Below are 21,993 nucleotides of genomic sequence, written 5' to 3'. Positions count from 1 at the left end.
AGGTACCCATTAAGCATAAAGCACCGCCCAGCTCTGGTAATTTGTGTGATCTATCATATGGAGTAGGAAGGCATTAAAGGCTTACTAAGTTAGTAAAATTAAGTGTTCATTACACTTGACTCCTGTGTTCTCATCAACACATATAACCCATGGCAAACTCTATAGGATCCAATGAAAAGGGGTCCTGATTGCTGCAATCTCAGGTTAAGGATTAAGAAATCCTGTGTGTAAAAAGGAAATCCACTTTGCCTCACATTCCTAAACTTGAGGGCATGGGTGGTGAGGTGGTTCACAACTTTCCAGCTTGAGGGACTTGTTGCATGGTAATATACAAATAAAAATGCACAATAATATTCTGCAAGTCAGCCCCCAGATCACTGATTCTGCTACTGTGGTGGAAACTTGTGTCATATAAGGGAGGGGAAAGAGCGAAACCTCCAAACAGCTCTTCCTCTAACAACAGTTCCATATCGTTATCTATATATCTAGGGTTGCCAGGTCCCTCTTCGCCACCGGTGGGAGATTTTTGGGGTGGAGCCTGAGAAGGGCAGGGTTTGGGGAGGGGAGGGACTTCAATGCCATAGAGTTCAAATGCCAAAGCGGCCATTTTTCTCCAGGTGATCTGATCTCTATCAGCTGGAGATCAGTTGAATTAGTGGGGGATCTCCTGCTACTACCTGGCAGTTGGTAACCCTATATATATCGAACTCTGAACTGTACCACCTGCCTGCGGATACTTAAATCCACAGATGGGAGCATAATTGCCCCAACCTCCTGGGGCGTTAAATCCACCCCAATTTTTGAAAGACCCCGGCTCTCAGCATGCACAAACAACTCTCTTTCAAAATGACAGTGGCTGCTGAGAGCCAGGGTTGGTCACTAGGGCAGGCAGAGGCAGCAGATGCTGGGAGCAGCTCCTGGGCTGAGCCACCACCATGGCAGATGCCTCAGGGCTCTTTGGGGACTGCCAGCCTGGCTGCCTGTCGTGGCGGCCGTCCCCACTGCAGAAAGCTGGGCCTGGCTGGGGGATTCCCTCCCGAAAGGGGGAGATGGAATTCCTCTCCCTACAAGGGGGGAATGGCACCCCACGGTGGGGGAGATGGCATTTCCCCCACCCCGCAAGTTTCGCAGGCCCCCAGTTGTAGGTGTTAATAGTGACGTGTGGCCCCCTCTGTGGATATCTAAATCTGCAGATTAGTGCCACACAGAAAGAAAACTAATACTTCTCAAACTCGGGAGACCCCCTGGTTTGCAGAAAAATCTGACACTAAAAAAACACAATGGAGGGTTTAAATCCCCCCCCCCCAAAAAAACAATACTGCTTTCTGCGCATGCCTGTCCTGGAGGCACATTGGTGTCCAGGAACCGCTCTGGGTCTGGTCATGGTGTCCAGGAGCGGTTCCAGGCCTGGCCACTGCAGATTCCTGGGGCTGCTCTGGATCTGGCTGTGGGTTGTCATCCAGAAACCAGTTCAGGCCCAGCTGCAGTGGTATCCAGGAGCTCTGGGCCCAGCCATAGTGAGGGCAGTGTCCAGGAGTGGCTCCCAGAGGTTGCTGTAGAGGGTTGGAGCTGTTCCAGGATTTCCAGAGGCGGGGGATAGGAAAGGAGCTACACTTGTCCTCAGCAGGTAAAGGGAGATGGGATTCCCTCCCCACTACGCATTAGTCTCACAGGGCTCCATTTGTTCCAATCAATAAACAGAGATGGAATGGTCAACTGTATCAAAGGCCACTGATAGATCCAACAGTATTAACAGAGATGACTGCCCCTGGGATCATCCATCAGTGCACCCAGTTGTTTCATTTCCAAACCCAAGCCTGAAACCAGATGGAAATGGGTCAAGGGCGGTTGTGTAAGCCAAGGACCCCTAGAGCAGCTCCATCACGAGATCCTCCTTAACTTCCCCTGCAATAGCAATGTGGAGACCAACCTACAACTGGTCACTTCATCCTTAGCCAAGGGAGGTTTTACAAGCAGAGGTCTAACAACCGCTTACTTCAAAAAGAAGAGTTGGTTTTTATATGCCAACTTTCTCTACCACTTAAGGAAGAATCATACCGGCTTACAATCACCTTCCCTCCCGCTCCCCACAACAGACACCCTGTGAGGTAGGTGGGGCTGAGACAGTGTGACTAACCCAAGGTTACCCAGCTGGCTTTGTGTGGAGGAATGGGGAAACAAATCCAGTTCACCAGATTAGCCTCCGCCGCCCATATGGAGCAGTGGGGAATCAAACCCATATCAGAGTCCACCGCTCCAAACCACTGCTCTTAACCACTTCACCACGCTGGCTCTCCTAGGAAGACTAGGAAGAACCCCCTCTGAGAGGCACTGTAACCAAAGACTCTAATACCTTTCTGTGGCATGATTTTCCATGGCGTGATTTGACGGCACTTTCCACCATCACCAGTAAAGTTGTAATTGTAACTGCCTGTGAAATTGTTAAGCAGCCTTCTTTTCCTTCACCTTCATACTGCGTTGCTTACTGGACATACTACACTGAAGGTTGACATCCTTTAATTATGAAATTCAAATTATTGGATCTTGGTTCTGTAACTGTGACATCCAGTTTATGTCAAATATTATACTATTGATATTTCATTGTTCTTTAATTCCTGAAATCTAGTTTTATTGGATTGTTCATGGTACGCACTATACTGTCTTTATTACCTTGTCATTTATAATTCTGTAATCCACCTTGAGTGTCAATGAGGAAGGCAGATGACAAATGAAGTAAACAATTCAATACCCAAGTATTGAAGCAAGATCTGCAAGAAGGAACTTTGCTTGAATGAATGGAATGTCTATATGCACAGGAACTTCCATGGTCAAAGGTAGTATATATCCGAATACCAAATGTTGTGGGCAAATAACAGGAGAAAGGCTTTGCCTTCATTTGAACTTCCTGGAGGCACCTAACAGGCCCTTATTCGAAACAAAATTCAGGACTCGATGGAACTTCGGTCCAGGTACAAAATGAAGGACTAGATGGAACTTCGGTCCAGGTACTGCCAGCTATTCAAAGGGAGGCTCCAGCCTGAAACTGCTGGATTAGAGTTCATCAAAATGTCTGACACCACCTCCCAAGGACTTCAGGGGCTGGGATTCCTTGGCCCTTACAGGTGTTAACCAGCTTAGCAAAACTAGAGAAATGATGTTATATTGTGAATGGTCTGTATATTTTCCTTGATCACATTTGAATTTTACATAATTAAATCTTGCCTTGTATATCCTGCATTTCGTGGCCCTTTGACCCTGCTGTTTACAAATATCTGCCTAATGTTTGCCTAATGAGGTCTCGCTACATGCAACTTACCAAGTAAATTCTAGTCCACAAACGAATGCTAGAATAAAAAGCCTTTAGTCTTCAAGGTATCACAAGACTGAATCTGATTTTAAATGGAGTAGAAAAATTTAATACTGAAAACAAATTGTGCAAACTAAACGCTTTCAGTAGTGCCAGTCTTGTTCATATCACAAATAATATTTGCAAGCTGTTTTAGTGTCACACTTTTAGTCCCATATTATGCATAATAACTCGGCTTTTATACATAATGCATTTAAGCCTATATGCATAGTGGGGTAATATTTTTTACTACTTTAATGAAAAGTCAAGATCAAGTATCATGAAATAGATGCGAGTACAAAATTTTGCTGCTATTTATTTTTATAATAATTATTGTTGGAAGAAGGGCCGAATCTTCATGCTCACTTTCTTCAGTGAATGCCAGGACCCTTTAAAATTCATCCATACAGCTCCGTCGTCTGTTCCATGTTTTGTCATATCTGGCGTATACACTCCATTCCAGTAGTATCTGCCATTTGGATTGGCTGAATGACAGCGATTATACCACCAACCACCAGCATCTTCCTTGGCACACTGTTTTTTGGGGTCTGTGGTCCTGTGAAGAAAAATATACAAAATCAGGGATGTTGATCAGAACATATGCCCACTCAGAAGGCATCAGGTACATTCCCTGTGAATATCCTCTTATCTTCCAACAGATATGAAGTTGTGGATTCAGAGGCAGTTATATCATTCTTGAACAAGGTCAGCCCTATTAAATTAACATTCCTATCCCAGGACATCACCTTACAGTTCCCCAGACAAAACATACTGCATACAGTAGACCCTCATCATTTGCAGATTCTTGATTTTTTATTTCAAATATTCATGGTCCGATCCTGTGATGTGGTTCCAGCAGGTTTTTGCTTCTACCATGTCTCCATTGTAAATTTACATTTTGCAGGAAATATGGCTGTTATGCTACTAGGAGGCAGCAGATTATCTGCCTCCCAGTATTCACAGATGTTGTCATTCACAGTGATCCCCACAAATAGTGAGGGTCTACTGTATTCTTGATAACATTCTCCAAGCTACATACAGCTCTGGAAAACGAACACTTTACAGGTACAAACACGAGCTCCTTAGCCAACTAGGACAGAATGGGCTGGTTTCAAGTACCCCCTTCTCCTAAGCCAGTGATGGCGAACCTTTTAGAGATCGAGTGCCCAAACTGCAACCCAAAACCCACTTATTTATTGCAAAGTGCCAACATGGCAATTTAACCTGAATACTGAGGTTTTGGAACAGTTTTCTCCTGGGAAAAACACACTGTGCTTGTAAGGAGTATGCCCTGGGGGTACGGTTGCTAACTCCAGGCTGGAAAATTCCTGGAGATCTGGGGGACAGTGGAGTTTGGGGAGGGATTTCAGTGGGGTAAAATGCCATATCCACCCTCCAAAGCTGCCATTTTCTCCAGGGGAACTCATCTGTGTAGAGCGGCGGTCGGTTGTAATCCCGGGAGATTCCCAGGCCCCAACTGGAGCTGGCAATCGTGTGTGTGTGTTAAGTGCCTATGAATCAAAGTCCTCCAAAAAGTCCTATCTTTGGCAATCATAGCCTCAGGGAAGTTGGCCAGGCCGCGCAAGCAGCAGCAGTTCTGGGTGAGAAGCGCGGGCGGAGGTTGCCCCGGCGGGACTCCTCCTCCGAGGGCAGGGCCGGGGGCGGCACAGGCAGCTGGAGCCAGCTCCAATCTCGCTGCTGCTCGCACTGTGCAGGACAGACACTGGCGGCGCAAAGCAGGAGTGGCACGGTGGCTCCTGCTCGAGAAGAGCCCGGACACGCAGCCAGCCATCCCGGCCGGTCCCAGCACCTGGGGGGCGGCCACAGCAAAGTCACCCTGCACAGCCGAGGGGGAGAGAGAGGGAAGCTCGCAGGCACCCCGGTGACAGTGAGAGGACCTGGGGAGCTCAACTTTCTCCCCCCCACCCCTCCCCTCGTGTCTGCCAAAAGAAGGAGAGGCTGCCCGGTGCAAGAGCCGGGGTTGCGGGCAAGGGTCACCACCATGAGGTGGCTCGGGGGATCCCTCCGGCTCGGGGGATCCCTCCCACTGCCTCTCCTGCTGCTGCTGGGGCTGCTTTTCTGTGCTGTGGTGACGGCTCGCGTGTCCATAGAGAGGGCTCTACATGCCCTCTCTGGAACGCGTGCCATAGGTTCACCACCACTGTCCTAAGCCTTCTCCAGATGGAGAAAGACATCCTCCAACATGCTTAGTGGAAAGGATTTACTGGATCCAGCCCAGTGATTTCAGTGGCTGCTGTATAATGCTAGGTGAGTACAGAATTGCAGCATTTGCAGTTGTAAAGCAATCAATCTCCAGTTACACATGTTTTAAAATGATAGTCTATCCATTTTAAGTATCTATCATGCCAACCATCGCATTAGTTTTAAGCAACTTATCATATGTATATTTTTATCCCCATTTAATTACCCAGCCTCCCTTCTCCCTTCGCCTTTGACATAGCTCTGAATGCCAAATCTTCAGTACAGGTTCCTCACAATTAAAAACAACATATTTTTCTTTTAGCCTTTCATGTATCAAGCCACCATTTGCACCTCTGGGAACACAGTAAGGAGATAATCACACCAACAGGCAAGACAAAAAGATAAAAGAGGGGTAGAAAAGCTGAAAATACAGCGAATGGATATCGAGAAACAGACGTTTCTAATATGTGAAGAAGAACTCCAAGTGAAAATATACATACCATCTATCATTGTCTCTGTCAAAAGTGCTGAAGAACATGCCATTATGGATTGTCATTGTTCTGTTCACGCCTTGCAGCTGTGAAGCTCCTTCCATAAGTGCATTTCCAGCTGTGCCCTTATAGTTACTAACAGAGAGCTGGTACTTGTTTGCTTCCCCCTGAACGCTGAATCGTTCATAATGTGCCTTAACTTTATCACCATTCCAGTCTTCCAGTTCAATTAAAACTTCGGTAGGTCCTATTTTGGTCAGCTGGCTGATTCTTTCATTTCCAAGCCAATATTCACCTGCGACACAACAAAAACAAATTGGCTGAAGGACTTTCAAGAAAGCTTTGAGGACTCTATATTAGAATGGAAGGGCAGCCTGATAGAGAGAGAGGCGAGAGAATTGAGGCAAACATGGGGCTGAATCCCATATGCAAGGAAAAATACATTAAAGAATGTCAAGAGAAAGCCTATCTGCACAATGAGTTTAACTATGGGTTGGCTCCAGCAAGCTTTTTTCATTCAATCTCAACAAAATCCCTAACTTACTACAGCCCAAGTCCCACATGGCTTTAATCTATGCAAGTCCCATGACCTCCATCATAGCTTTTTGTTGGTCAAGGGGATTCCCCTCCTCCCTTTTTCATCAGTGGAAAACCTGGTTGGATCCATCACTCTACATAAAAATTCCAGTTCAGACAGGAAAAACTCACTTGCACAAATCTCAGCTGGAATATACAGTTTGTAAAGTGGAGACATGCTGAGAGACATTTTTAGCAGCTGCCTGACACAAAAGGGTTGTGATTTTGTGGAAATGATATGATATATGAAAAATCACATGATTTTTCCATGCCAAAAAAAAAAAAATCACATGATTTTTCCATGCAAGAATTCCTGAAGGGGAATTCTACACTAGGCAACTGTTAAAAAGGTCTTTCACTCCTTTGCCCTACAAACGCTATGTGTGGATAAGAAGCTCAAGAGAGCAGCCTCAGACAAATGAGGCAACTAGCTCTTACATGCGCTGGGCTCAAGACCTAACTGACAAGACCAATTCCCCTATTTGTGAGCCCACAAAAAAGAACACAAGTATGCACGACTTAGCTGAAGCATAAGATGAGATACTACCTTTAGATGAGACAAGTCCTCATGTCCTGCAGAAGCAGAAACAGCAGGGATCAATTTACTATTATAAGCTGTTCAGAGTCAGATTCTCACCTGGAGTGTCACAATAGTTCTTTCCACCACTGAACGCAATATTTCCAAATCCTTTTTTGTATGAATCCCATGTTCTTCCAAAACCAACACTGCCATCTTGGCGGTTCTGAATAAGAGTCCAGCCTGTCAAATTTGGGGAGGGACATACAAATGTAATGATTCTCTTGTTAACTAACATTGTTTCATATTTTAAAAAGTGGAATATCCTAGCACAAGCCATTTCCAAAGCCATAATTAATTCAACTTCAGAGTTTTGAGTCTTAATATGCTTGATTTTACTAGCCTAAGCATAACTGGGGTGAAATAAATATGATCTGTTGGGAACGTCTCTCATTTGTCATAGAAGAACTTGGTAAACCTAAATACCACTAGGATTGCTAACCTTAAAGCAGGGCCTGGAGTTCTCATAGAATCATAGGGTAGGAAGGGACCACCAGGGCCATCAAGTCCAACCCCCTGCACAATGCAGGAAATTCACAACAACCTCCCCCCTCCACACCCCTAGTGACCAGAAGATGGCCAAGATGCCCTCCCTCTCATGATCTGCCTAAGGTCACAGAATCAGCATTGCTGACAGATGGCCATCTAACCTCTTCTTAAAAACCTCCAGGGAAGGAGAGCTTACCACCTCCCGAGGAAGCCTGTTCCACTGAGGAACTGCTCTAACTGTTAGAAAATTCTTCCTAATGCCTAGACGGAAACTCTTTTGATTTAATTTCAACCCGTTGGTTCTGGTCCGACCTTCTTGAGCAACAGAAAACAACTTGGCACCCTCCTCTATATGACAGCCCTTCAAGTACTTGAACATGGAACTCCTGGAACTGCAACTGATCTTCCGACTGCAAAGATCAGTTTTTCTGGAGGAAATGGCAGCTTTGGAGTACAGAGTCTATGGTAAACTATAGAGATCACATATCCACTAAGCTACCTACACTACCCAAATTCTGCCCTCCCCAGGCGCCACCCCCAAATATCCAGGAATTGTCTGAAGCCGGAGTTGGCCACCCTAAATACTACTGATAATACTGGGACTCTAGTGGCTAAGTGAACACTTAAATGCCATTGATTTCACTGGGAGCTAGTTATGCATCTGGAGATGCTTATTCTGCCCTCTCTCAAGGGCAAGTTACAGCATATTTGACACAAAAATAAACTAAAAAAATATATTATCCAGCCAAAGTTCAGTGCTTTTTAGCCCAAATGATTTCAATCTCTCTCTTGTTGAATCACTGGAATTTAACAAAGCGTTTAACTTTGACAGGATTGTGTATATAATATATAAAACTATGGAGGGACTTATCTCAAAAAACAGTACAATCCTAAGGAGAGTTACTCCAATCTAAGCCCATTCAGTTCAGTGAGCTTCCTTAGGATTGCACTGAAAATTAAAAATCCCTATAACATTCTTTTCTTGTTATTGTCGAAGGCTTTCACGGTCAGAGTTCATTGGTTCTTGTAGGTTATCCGGGCTGTGTAACCGTGGTCTTGGAATTTTCTTTCCTGACGTTTCGCCAGCAACTGTGGCAGGCATCTTCAAAGGATTAACACTGAAGGACTGTCCTTCAGTGTTAATCCTCTGAAGATGCCTGCCACAGTTGCTGGCGAAACGTCAGGAAAGAAAATTCCAAGACCACGGTTACACAGCCCGGATAACCTACAAGAACCAATTCTTTTCTTGTCTTATTTTTTTGCCATCAAGTCACAGCTGACTATGGCGACCCCATAGGGTTTTCAAGGCAAGAGGCTTTAGGAGGTGGTTTGCCATTGCCTGCCTCCGCATCACGCCCCTGGTATTCCTTGAAGGTCGCCCATCCAAATACTTGCCAGGGTCGAGGCTGAGAGTGTGTGATGGGCCCAAGATCACCCAGCAAGTTCCCATGGCAGAGTGGGGATTCGAACCTGGGTTTCACAGATCTGAGTCAGACACCTTAACCACTACACAATGCTGGTTCTTGGATCACATTCTTAGAGACTGTGTGTTATAGTTTTAACTCATTTCAAAATTAGAATCACAGACCACACCCATGTTTGCTTACAGAAGCTACTGAGCACAGACAGTAAAACCCCATTACTTTGACTTCCTTAACTCTCACCTCCGTTTTCCGTGGTCATGTCACAATAAACTCTGTATGGTTTGAAAATAGGATCAGGATGAATAAGGTACAGCTCAGATGTTTCACCTCCTTTCCTAACTATGTCTTCACACTCTGCAACAAGAACAAACAACAAAATCTATTTAAACTCCCAACATAAAGGTAAAGGTCCCCTGTGCAAACACCGGGTCATTCCTGCCTTCTCCAGTCATCTTCCCTTTACCCCCAGCAAGCTGGGTACTCATTTCACTGACCTCGGAAGGATGGAAGGCTGAGTCAACCTTGAACCAGCTACCTGAAACTAACTTCCTTTGGGATCGAACTCAGGTAGTGAGCAGAGCTTTTGACTGCAGTACTGCAGCTTACCGCTCTGCGCCACGGGGCTCTTAAACTCCCAACATACAGGATGTTTAAAGTGCATTATGTTTGTGGCTGAAGTCAACAACGTTCCTGGGAATTCATTGATTTGATTTGTACCCCGCCTTCTCCCAGCACGGCCGGGCTCAGGGTGGCTTCCAACAACAAAACAGTACAACGTCAACATCAACGTTAAAACATTAACATATTAACACATACAACTTTAAAACCTCAATTCCTATCTAAATATATTCTAATTTAGAAAGCTCCCCCCCCCAAAAAAAAATCCTTATGATTTTTATTGAAATACTAGTGTAGTTGTGTATAGGCTGTGAACTCTTTCAAGCTGTGAAGGCCCTCTGCACAATGCCCTGGCACCTTCTTGAAGATTGCCTATATATCTAATTGCAGAGCAAGATAAACAAAGGATGTGAAATATTACCTTTGCCAGAGACAACCGGTATATTGCATGAAACTGTACAAGGAGCATGGCAACCCTCCAACTGGGATGTGACAACGCTTTCCAGTTTTTGTAATTTTTGGTGCAAAGTGTCCACAATGCTACGGAGTATTTTCAGATTAGATGGCATGTTGCTGTCCAATTGCTCTTTGACGAAAACGTAATGCTGTTCTACCTCCTTGTTGAATTCAGAAATTACATTCTCGTTATCTGGAAAAAAGAAAATTATTGTAAGCAGAGTTTTTTAAAAAAATTAACAAGATGGCAGCCCGGCTACATTAGTTTATACATCATGATCAAGATTTACTTTCTGCTTTTTACCTGGTCAAGCATTTGAGGGACACAGCGGCTAATCTGACCCACTACTTTGGCCAAGTATCATTGCCCTAATTTCTTAAACTGCGGGCCAGTTCCTGTGACCAAATGAGGTCATTAATAACATGCTGATTTTCACACATGATGCTTAAACAGGTTTTGTATTTCCAAGGCTTAACAAAAAAGGCTTATTTGTCTAGGATTATGTCTCTTTTCCATTTCCTACCCTGATTTTACATTTCACCTTAAAAGGTGCCCATAGTTTCAGTTGTGAAAACATAGATTACATAGAAATGGGCAAAGGTCAGCACACACAAAAGAGGACATGTGATTTCTTCAGTACACACCAGATTCACAATTTATTATGCAAGGGAACATATTAGGTTGAAAAATGACACAATTAATATTGGGTGTCTCACAAATCAGTTGCATCTGGAGGCACTCAAATGACACACATGTGCATAAAGCTGTATGGATCTACTCAAGCCACATCGCAGGCACTACACATGTTTAGAAAACTGGGGAAAGTTTGAGAGTGTGTGTGTATGAACCAAAGAGATGTCACAGTTTAGTGCTAAATTATTAAACACAATGCCAATGCCCATAACTGGATGACTTCACTCAGGTAGCTCAAGGGGTACCCAGTGCTAAGTCTAGTCAGGTGCATTAGCTCACCTCACAACGTTTTCTGGAGGAGTCTTTTACACTGAAACCAAGAGCAAGACAGCTTTGCCTGCAAACCAGTTTACTAACGGGATTAACAACACAGGAAGTGGTTACCTTTTAATTGTTTCTGTCTTTTCACTAACCGCTGATCTAGTAGATTGGTGAACTCATAGAAATGGGAAGAGCTTCTTTCTAGGTCGCGTATCCTCTTGTCTAGATCCGCAATAGCTGGTTTCACTGTTCTTTCTTGTTTTACCAGTGCAGTTTGCAGCTCACACCCAGTTGGGCATAGTGTTCCCTTTAAAAAAATAACAATGACCTGGTTATGAATGCAGTTGGTTTGTATTTATATATATTTATATACATTGTGTAATGCAGAGTCACACCTCCAGGTAAGTGGAACTTACAAATGAAGTGGCGCTTGCACCATTGTGGTACATATGAATGGAACTTTATAAGTGGAGAAGGTGAGTTGGGTTTTATACTCCACTTTTTACTCGATCCCAACGGAATTCGGTTTCAGGTAGCCGGCTCAAGGTTGACTCAGCCTTCCATCCTTCCGAGGTCGGTAAAAGGAGTACCCAGCTTGCTGGGGGTAAAGGGAAGATGACTGCGGAAGGCACTGGCAAACCACCCCGCAAACAAAGTCTGCCTTGGAAACGTCGGGATGTGATGTCACCCCATGGGTCAGGAATGACCCGGTGCTTGCACAGGGGACCTTTACCTTTTTTTTTTAAACTCCTGTAAGGCGTCTCAAAGAGGCTTACCATCATGTTCCCTTCCTCTCCCCACAACAGACACCTTGTGAGGTAGGTGAGGCTGAGAGAGCTCGAAGAGAACTGTGACTAACCCAAGGTCACCCAGCAGGCTTCATGTGTAGGAGTGGGGAAACCAATCTGGTTCACCACTTCGCTACTCATGTGGAGGATGTAATGTTCTGTCTTATTGTATTAATATTCAATCACAATAAAACAGTTGGAAGCTGAGGAATCAAAGCAGGTTATTTTATTGGCCAATATAACAAAATGCTGGTGAAAATTGCCTAAAGCGCAGAGCAATTTCCACACACATCAAAGGATTGCAAGCATGGATATAGACTTTGATAATGGGTGGTTACAGAAACGTAATACACACGTCAGACTGACCTGTCCAATATTGCTTTTGGACGTATAAGCAATTATTTGCATATCCAATAGAAAATGCTCTTCAAGGCGTTGCCTAATGGTTAATGAGGAGGCACAGCTTCACATTCCAAGATGACATGTCTTGTCTTAAATCAAAGCTCCAGGTTTAATTAAGAAACCTGCCTGTACCAAGAGGGAATGACCTCACCTAGTCAGCTGCCTGCAAACTGCAGGCTCCTCAGCAATGAATGTAGCTTGACCAAAGTACATGTTACCCATAATGCAAAGTGATTCTAGATCTATACATAAGAATCTATATATGTGTGTGTGTGTTATGCTATGTGAATATGCATATATGTGACAGCATATATGTTTTCTCTATAAACTAAGTTAATTAGGGCACTACAAGGAGTGAGGAATCAAACCCGATTCTCCATATTAGAGTCCGTCGTTCTTAACCACTACACCATGCTGGATAATCAATTCCTTGCACATAATTCATAACAGAACAATCATGAAATGGGAGGGTGAGTGATTATGTGCCCCAATGTGTAAATAAGATGTACTTTTAAACAATAGTAATGACAATGCTAGTATAGTAACAGTTACATAAAAAGCAAAATTAATGTAACTACCTAGAGTTGGTTCCATAGCAGAACATAACTCCCTATCTGTTTGTCCCACTACAGCCTACAGACCTCCATGAAATGCCCGAAGAATGACATAGAGGGAACTGAAGTGGGAAGGTGGACTAAGTAGAAATCGACCTCCCCCCGCCCCACCCAAAAAAAAACTAGTGGAAAATTGACTCTGGGTCCAACCTCTAAGATATAGGGACTATTCCAAGCAGAAAGTAGCTCAAAAACTGCCACATTCATCAGGAATTAATGTTCTAACACATCTTTGCATGCCCTGTGACGCCAGTGAGCTGCAGCAAGGAATGAATGCACAGGCACACAACCCCTGTCATAACTCTTGTAAGGACATACTGACTTGGGAGGTAACCTCTGAAAGCAGAAAGAGACCTGCTACTATTAAACAGCCTGTTCCCAAGGCAGAATCAGATCAAATATACCTACCAGTTCCTCTGATGCATGTCTGCAGCCTCCACTGTCAGGGTAAACGATCTGTTTTACAGCTTGGCCCCGGGCAGGGGTTTTGGTTGGACGAGGCCGGTATCTAAGGCCACCGCTAGGAGGAGGAGGTGCTGGCCTTAATGTTGGAACTGGTTCCCGTTGTCTGTTGACCGGCCTGTGCCCTCGAGCACCCACTCCTTCACCCTCCCCTTCAGCCTGTGCAAAATTAAAGGGAAGAAATAAGACATACACCTTCCGTCGTAATTTGTATTAATCAAGACGACCAAATCTACAGTGCATTTACTGCCATTTTTCTACCCTATATCATGATTGTATTTTCAGAAACAGTCATAACCTATGTATCCAGGCATTCACTCATATGAGGATCTTGACATTTCTGTAAGTGTTGCTTAAAGTAGGTTTGTTTGTTTGCATTTCCCAGTCTGTAAACTGACTAAAGTGGCATTTATTAAAATTAACTTTTGATTTTAAAATGGCTTTCTTCTGTTTTTTTATACAACAGCCACAAATGATGAATGCCACACTTAAACGTGTGCCTAGCAAAAAAGGAGGTTGGGCAGTGGCTCAGTGGTAAAGCTTATAGCAGGTGCTCTGAATGCAGATGATCTCAGATCCAGTCCCCAGCATCTCTACTAAAGGATCTAAGTTGTTGAGAAAGACTTCAGCTGGTACTAAATACAGTAGCTAGAGCCCTGATTCAGCCTTGTTGCTATTAACATATGAAACTAATGCTTTTCCATCTCAGTTTGTTTCTGGGCCCAGTTCAAGACTCTGGTTTGACTTTTAAAAACCCCCTAAAGGGCTTGGCCCTAAAATACCTGCAGTCCCTTAAGGTCAAAACCAGGACCAGAGGGCTCCACTCCCATCCATCTTCTCTAGCTTTGACATCAATTGGGAAAGCCTTCCTATGGGAACTTGCATGGTCTGAGATTAGGATGTCAGAAAGTTACAGGAGAGCAATCCTGACTGCCAGCCCAAACTGTTGGGACTCCCTCCCACAGTAAGTGAGGTTGACATCATCCGTTCAGACCTTACAGAACAAGCTGGAGACATTATTAATCCAGAAAGCCAGCTCCGGGTTGGGAAATACCTGGAGATTTTGAGGGTGGAGACTGAGGAGGCGGGGTTTGGAATGGGGAGGGACTTCAATGCCACAGAGTCCAATTGCCAAATCAGCAATTTACAGCTTGGCCCCAGGCAATAGAACTGATTTCTTTCGCCTGGCGATCAGTTGTATAGTGGGAGATCTCCAGCCACCACCTGGAGGTTAGCAACCCATGAGGCTGAGAGAGTTCTGAGAGAGCTGTGACTAACCCAAGGTCACCCAGCAGGCTGCATGTGGAGGAATGGGGAATCTACTCTGGTTCTCCAGATTAGAGTCTGCTGCTCATGTGGAGGAGCTGGGAATCAAATTCAGTTCTCCAGATTAGAGTCCACCACTCTTAACCACTACACCACGCTGGTTCTCAGCAGAGATGATCTCACCCATGTGAAAGAGGAGCAACCTCTCTTCTATTATAGTGCTTGCCACCTGTGGTGCTTGCCACCACAGTGCTTGCCACCCCACCCCAATCTGCTGCACTATTAATCATGGGCATTCTTTAAATCAATTGGGTCATTTTTATTCAAACAAACCAACCAAGTAAGCCACTAAGTATTGACAGCAATCCTAAACAGGTATACTTAGAATCCTACTATACTCTATTCAATGGGGCTTACATGTTCTTAGGATCGTACTGATCCAGTCATGATTTTCACAAATGCTGGGCTTTCCCTTCATCTCATTAGGATTTGTGGCTGTTCAGAACCTCTGAAAATCATGCCAAGTCTCAGTGTGCATTATCTGAAGTGATCTCCTGCCCCCCACACACAAAATTTAGGAATGACGTATCACTTCCAAACTGTAGGTAGACACTACATTATCCAAAAATATAATCACAGTAATATAACTATAAAGAATGATCCTCAGATACTTATGTTTGAGTAATACCACTGGAGCTAGATGCATTGATAAAATTTCTGTTGGAGTCCCGTCTCTTTAGGAGTAGCAATATTTAAATGTTTCAGAAACAACTGATAAAACTGGTAAGCATTTCTGTGTGTGATTATCTGGTAGCAAATTATTACCAAATATTCTTTAGTTTATGCAACGCAAACCATCGTAAGAACGTTTCTATCTTTTTTACAATTTTGTTAGCAGAATTGAAAAGAAAAATTCACCCTTACCTCTGGTTCAAGAGTAGACTCCTACAGAAGGAACAGGAGAGAGAAGGAAAAAGAATGATTAAAATAAACACACAAGCTGAAAATACTTATAATACTATTTTCTGACTTTTAAGTTCCTTAATGCATGTGAAAATGTATCAGTGTTTGCACTTATCTTCTGAAATCTAAAATGGAAAAAATCGTATATATATAATATGAAAGAATTAATATTCTAACCTCCTCATCATAGTCCAAAACGCACTGCGATTTATCAAGAACAATGGAAAGCAGGAACAGCAGCAGTAATTTCATGAAATTGCTTTTGCAGAACATCTTAGAAGCTTTTCACTCCTGTTTCTCCAAGGAAGAGTGAATCAGTGTCCATATATAAATGGATCAATGTAAAGTTTTTGGGCTTGTTAATGATAGGTCTAGCTTCCCTCCCACAGTTAATGTTTAACCTTATTGTCCACTTTGTGCCTAGATTTATCAGTTGAGCAACATCATTGCTATATAACTCATGCACAAGGAAAACAAGAGAGTTTCAAATATAGGACTGCTCCTTTGCGGAAATTATTGGGAAGTCATTCAAAATAGCATAATGATCAGAACATGATCAGAAGCACCAGTAACTGTGATGAAGTCACTGTCTCCTGACCCCACTTCTGTTGTCTTTTCTTCTCAGCTTCCCAAATTTCACCAGTCCTGACCCACAGGCATATACGATTACACTTCCACCGTTGCCATAAAATTACTGTTCTATTATTGACAAAAGACTGTTGCAAGCAGGGTATCGGGTACTGGGTCCACCCTAAAACAACTGATTTCTGAGAATTTTTCAAAGGCAACCCCAGGCGGAGTGTGTGACAATAGTCTGTAAATTCCCAAAGCATGAGTAACTATGCCAGACCAGATTTCTTCAAGAGGGGTTAAAGTCAGGAGCAGAGAACATGCATCCCCATTCCTTAACAAAAGCTGCAAACCAGTTACAGAAATACACCCTAGGATTTCAGAGAGGTACAATATAGAATTGCCCTCTTACCAGATATACAAGGATAGAGCAGAACATAAAAAGACCCCAAAGAACAAGCAAAATAATTTTTAAAAATTCACAATATGCACCAAAATAATTAAAACAACCTCTACTCTGCCCTTGGCCATTTAAAACCAGACCTGGCAAAAATGTCTTCCAACATTTCTGGAAAACAATTTGTCTTGGACTTTGATTATTGAGGGGAAAGGGAATTACACAATTGTAGGTCATCTACCACAAAGCCTTGATATACTTTTGCTGTTCAGATCAGGCTAGCAGACAATTAAGGAATTTCATGACTGCTCTGAACAATTATGAAAGGAAACACAATATTCTTTTCTTATCTTAGATTTTTTTTTTGCCAGGAAAACCAGTGACTTAGTGATTATTTGAAAATACAGCAATTCTTTCAGCTGGTGAAGAATTTTAGTTGCAATCAAGTAGGGTTGCCAGGTAACCCTTGGCCACCAGTTGGGGGATGGGGGGATTGAGTTGCCGGATCCAGGTTGGGAAACTTCTGGAGATTTTGGGAAAGAGCCTGGGGAGGACAGAGATCTCAGTGGGGCACAATGCCATAGAGTTCACCCTTCAAAGCATCCAGGGGAACTGGAGATATGCTGTAATTCTGGGGGGTCCTCAGGTCCCAGCTGGACGTTGGCGTCCCTACAATCAGGAGATCATTTCTCCTTTGCTAGGTATGGTCAAGTGTCATCTCACTGTGTTAGAGAATCCCCATCACATCCCCCACAACTTACGAAACAGCAGTTTTAACAAATCAAACCCCCAGCACTATTTGTCTTAATGGTTTGTTCAGTCAATGGTACAATGCCCTTTAAACAAGCTCTGCCAGATAAGTCAAGGACAGTAGTTACTGACTTTTACATCAAAGATAGGTTTATGTGAAGGACCAGGATTTTTAGGCCACAGATAACTCACAATGTTTGTGGGATTAAAGCAGGGGGAGGGGGGAAGCTCCCCTAGTTATAAATTAATTTGGAAATGTAATTTTAAACTGGGTCATCATAAGTCAGTTGTGACTTGATGGCAAAAAAAAAAGTGTTGCAAGACAATTCTGCATTTTAAAACAGCAGTGCAAACAGGAAGTTTAGCTCTGATTTCCTCAAACAGTAGCCTGAAGACAACAAATATTTGTAGCAGGATTTTTCGTAAATGAGACTCCATCATAGTCACCATATCCTGGAAGCAAGCACACTTTCAAAGATTAACATGTGGAGTACTTTCTGCTGTTCACTTATGTCAACTAGGTTGCAAAAATTGGCTCAGTAGTCATTCCAAAAACAATTAAACCTCCTCTGATGTTTTTCCTGCAAATTTGAGGTTTCCCCACAGACAAATAATTTAAAGAATATTTTATCTCATTTACAGCCCAGTCCTGAAGGGGGGGCAGTTCTGCGGGAAGCCTCGGAGAAGACGGCGCGGTTGCACCACTCCCGGCCAACGCAGAGGGGAAAAGAGACATTAAAAAGTTAAAATAAAACAGGGAAACAGTGGCCTCTAAAAAGCAGAGCAGGAACTTATTCTTTATTTAACTCTGCTTAGGAGAAAATTTCCTGACTTGGATAGCCCCAGGCTAGCCTGATCTTGTCAGATCTCAGAAGCTAAACAGGGTAAACCCTGGTTAGTATTTGGATTGGCAACCTCCAAGGAATACCAGAGTCGTGACATAGAGGCAGGCAATGGCAAACCACCTCTGAACATCTTGCCTTGAAGATGTTGCCTTGAAAACCATCTCTTGCCTTGAAAACCCTACAGTGTCACCATAATCAGAAGTGACTTGAAGGCAAACACAAAAAAAAAGGAGGGAAGCTATTTGATTTCCTTTAAGTAAAAAAACAAAGAAGGGTGTTTTGGAAACCTGAAATCTCTTCATATTTTGTAAAGAAGTTTAAAGAAAGGTATTAATTCAACTTTGCTCCTGGGCAGCTACTCTCACACAACCCTTGCATGTCTCCATCTGCATCAAAAGATACTTCCAGTCAGTTCAATGAAACTGGTATAAGGCTAGGCACATGCATCAACTTCTGTTATACACACATAGATGCCTGCTTCTGTACACAGATCTCCCTTGTAGGACCAGGCTAACAGTATATAGTATAAACACTTGCACATTATGATACACTGATCTACTTCATTTTTTGTTTATTTATTTGTTGTGATCATAGATCAGCCAAGATTGATACACAGGCAAGAGTAATCAGAATATCTACATACAATAAAATGTCCAAGCCACATAATAGGCTGTTTTCAATAGTACACACGTAATTAATAAAAAAGGCTCAACCAGTTGCTTCCTTGTTAACCAGTTCATTTCAGTGCAAAGATAATTTAATAGCTGGTTCCCGACTGGGGTTTTACTGGCTGGTTGTGTTGTGCCTAACATTACCCCAGGTAGATCTGATCAAGGATAACGCACTGGAGATCAGGAATTACTTTTACAGCTTATGCTATTTAATGGTACCAGTTTAACAGTACAAGCTGGGATCAAGTTTCTCCAGCCGAAAGCAAGAGAAAGAATCACACTGCAGTTCAGCATTGATCAACTTTTATACACTTCTAACAATTGTCTTCAATAAAGATACATTTCTAATTTTCCCATGGTGTCATTCTTGGCTATTGAAATCAGCAACTCAGCAACTTTGGCAGCAAGCGATTCTCTAATTGCGCATGCGTTAGGTCCAAACAGAGAGTCCCCTCACCGGGAACATCAGAGTCCTTTTAACTAGATAACAAGCTAACCAAAGTGGAGTGGAGCGGAGGAAATGCCGGCAGCTGCTACTTGTTGCAGTTAGAGGAATGTGTGAGTGCTTATGCTGACTAAATGAATGGAAAGGAAGATGAAAAGAGAAGAAGGGGGGCGGTTCTTGACATGCGTTTATCTACATGGGTGTCACATCTAAAAGGAGGATTCCTGCACCTGTTATGTACACAGGGGCAGTTTATAGTGCCACAGGTAAAAGACCTTTATTGGGGGCACTTCAGTTGCCAATACTAATACCAAGCTCTTGCCCTTCCTTATGGAGAAGCGTAAATGGGCCCTACGTCTCCCAAGGTACTCCCGAGATTAGAACATGGGGATGAACACTTTACACAAATGGCTGCACGTGTGATACACAAACACAGTGAATCACATATTGTGTTATTGGGCCGAACATATGAAATGGGCTTTTATATATGGGTGTGTGTGAAATTTGTATACACAGTGTAGCTTTCACAGTGTGAAAACTACAAAACCTATGATGCACCAGAATTGTAAGTAGGGTTGCCAACCTCCAGGTGGTGGCTGGAGTTCTCCCGCTATTGCAACTGATCTCCAGGCAATAGAGATCAGTTCCCCTGGAGAAAATGGCCACTTTGGGCACTGGACTCTATGGCATTGAAGTCCCTCCCTTCTTCAAACCTCACCCTCCTCAGGCTCCACCCCCAAAATCTCCAGATAATTCCCAACCCAGAGCTGGCAACCCTAATCGTAAGTGAGGTGTGGGGAATGATTGTATAGCAGCATCCAGAGCCTAAATTAAATTTAATAACTGAGAAAACTGCAAACAGCAGGACAGCACACAGAACATGTAAGTTTTAAATCACCAATAGACTTTCCAAGAAATCTGGTTTTTTTTTTTTTTAATCAAGTAGACAGAATTGAGCATTTTCAGAGAGGTAACAGTGGAAGTCCAAGGCAGCAAAAACAATTGAAATCTTGGCCCATGTAAAAAGAAATTTCTGGGGCATAACAACTGAGCTAGGAATTCGGCCTGTGATGTTGCCCATCTCTAAATGGGACCTTTGCTAAAGTTTTCATGTTGTCAGTGAAAAGCTAACTCATGCCCTCTTCTGTTCTGAATTTGTAACTGCAGTTTCTGCCTTCTGAAGTACAAAACGTAAATGAAACCAGTTTATCAAATGTAATAGAATTCAGCATTATCTGCTTGAAATAATTATTATGCAATTTGTACTTAAGAAGGCATATCATGTTTACTCAAAAGGAAGATGAATGTAAGGTGAATGTAAGACAACCTCTTAGAAATGTTATACACACAAAAAGTATTATATTCTGCCTTTCTCCCCAATGGGCACCCAAGATAGCTGACATCATTCTCCTCTCCTTCATTTTATCCTCACAACAACCCTGTGAGTTAGGTTAGGCTGACAAAGTATGGCTGGCCCAAGGTCACCCAGCAAGCTTCCATGGCCCGAGTGGGGATTCAAACCCTGGTCTCCCAGATACTAGTTCAATACTCTTAACCACTACCCCTCCCTGGCTTTAATTTGAATGCTAATGTAATAAGACCTCCCTCTTTTGCGGGGGGGGCATACCTGGAAAAAAACCTGGGCCTTTCATGCAGGGACGTTGCCCTGCGGTTACCCCCAACTGCTTTGGGGCTTCCTTTTGATTATGCATGCCTTTTCCGCCAGTCAGAGGTCGCCTTGCTCTCCCTGCATGCCTGCGGGGAAATGTCTCTGCATAAAAGGCCCTAGTCTTGCATTTGAGTAAATACTGTATATTATTATATCTTGCTGTTCCTTACCTTCACTGTTCAAATATGTAAGAGGTAGCATTAAGATGATATGTTTATGAAGTCTGCAACATGTAATATCTGTAGCTACCTTGGAATACTCAAATATAAAGTTGTCCACTCCCCCCCCACAAATAAGAATCTCACAGAGTGGTTAATTTTACCACTTTCCCCATATGTTACCAAATAATAGCCTGGCCATGTTTCAGAAGAATTGTTGGAAAGGCAAGGTGGGCGATGGAAAATAGATATGGTTATCACCATATTTCTTGAACAAGCTCTTCCTCCAAGATTCCACGGCAAGCAGAAATGTCACTATGTGCAATTTTTCTTAAATAGCATGGTGTAGAAGTCTATATACATAAGTGTTGGCCTAAAACCTAGAATGAACAGGTATGCTGCCCTGTAGACCTTTTGGGGGGGGGGGTGGAGAGACAGAGTAAGAATACTATTGCATTCACTGGTGAAAACCCTCTCTGCAGATGTTACATTAGTGTTCCATTCACACAAGGCAGGGGCTTGGCAGCCATGTTTGAAGAGCGGGATATGAACACATGAAGCTGCCTTATACTGAATCAGACCCTTGGTCCATCAAAGTCCATACTGTCTACTCAGACTGGCAGCGGCTCTCCAGGGTCTCAGGCAGAGGTCCTTCACATCACCTGCCTGCCTAGTCCCTTTAACTGGAGATGCTGGGGGTTGAACCTGGGACCTTCTGCAGGCCTAGCAGATCCTCTACCACTGAGCCACAGCCCCTTCCCATTACGTATAATTGCTATATTGGATGCATAGGACAACGTGTGGATTTTCCATGCGAATGTTGAGAGTTCTAGCTTATGTGGATGAAAATCCATGTGTT

General features: G+C 43.3%; 1 protein-coding gene across 1 annotated transcript; it reads right to left on the bottom strand.

Annotated features, from left to right (window-relative positions):
• Positions 1–3,649: 3,649 nt before the first annotated feature.
• On the bottom strand, positions 3,650–15,902 carry FGB (fibrinogen beta chain). The gene is made up of 9 exons (XM_056855049.1): positions 15,807–15,902; positions 15,591–15,611; positions 13,347–13,559; positions 11,258–11,441; positions 10,145–10,372; positions 9,346–9,459; positions 7,253–7,375; positions 6,049–6,334; positions 3,650–3,902 (listed from the first exon to the last, which is right to left on the bottom strand). The coding sequence occupies exons 1-9, from the start codon at positions 15,900–15,902 to the stop codon at positions 3,677–3,679; spliced, it is 1,491 nt and encodes a 496-aa protein (XP_056711027.1). The 3' UTR covers positions 3,650–3,676.
• Positions 15,903–21,993: the final 6,091 nt, after the last annotated feature.

The sequence above is a fragment of the Euleptes europaea genome, chromosome 9 (genome assembly GCF_029931775.1).
Source record: "Euleptes europaea isolate rEulEur1 chromosome 9, rEulEur1.hap1, whole genome shotgun sequence".
NCBI lineage: Eukaryota > Metazoa > Chordata > Lepidosauria > Squamata > Sphaerodactylidae > Euleptes > Euleptes europaea.
Note: the sequence above shows the minus strand (reverse complement) of the source record. Positions and strands in the feature narration are given on the sequence as shown.

What these genes read in the sequence shown, in the direction of transcription:
- FGB (XM_056855049.1), bottom strand. Translation starts at nt 15,902, where the DNA reads ATGTTCTGCAAAAGCAATTTCATGAAATTACTGCTGCTGTTCCTGCTT. An exon ending in AGTCTACTCTTGAACCAGAG is followed by an intron (nt 13,560 to 15,590) that starts GTAAGGGTGAAT and finishes AATTTTGCACAG; the next exon opens with GCTGAAGGGGAGGGTGAAGG. An exon ending in AAGACAGAAACAATTAAAAG is followed by an intron (nt 10,373 to 11,257) that starts GTAACCACTTCC and finishes TCTTTTTTCCAG; the next exon opens with ATAACGAGAATGTAATTTCT.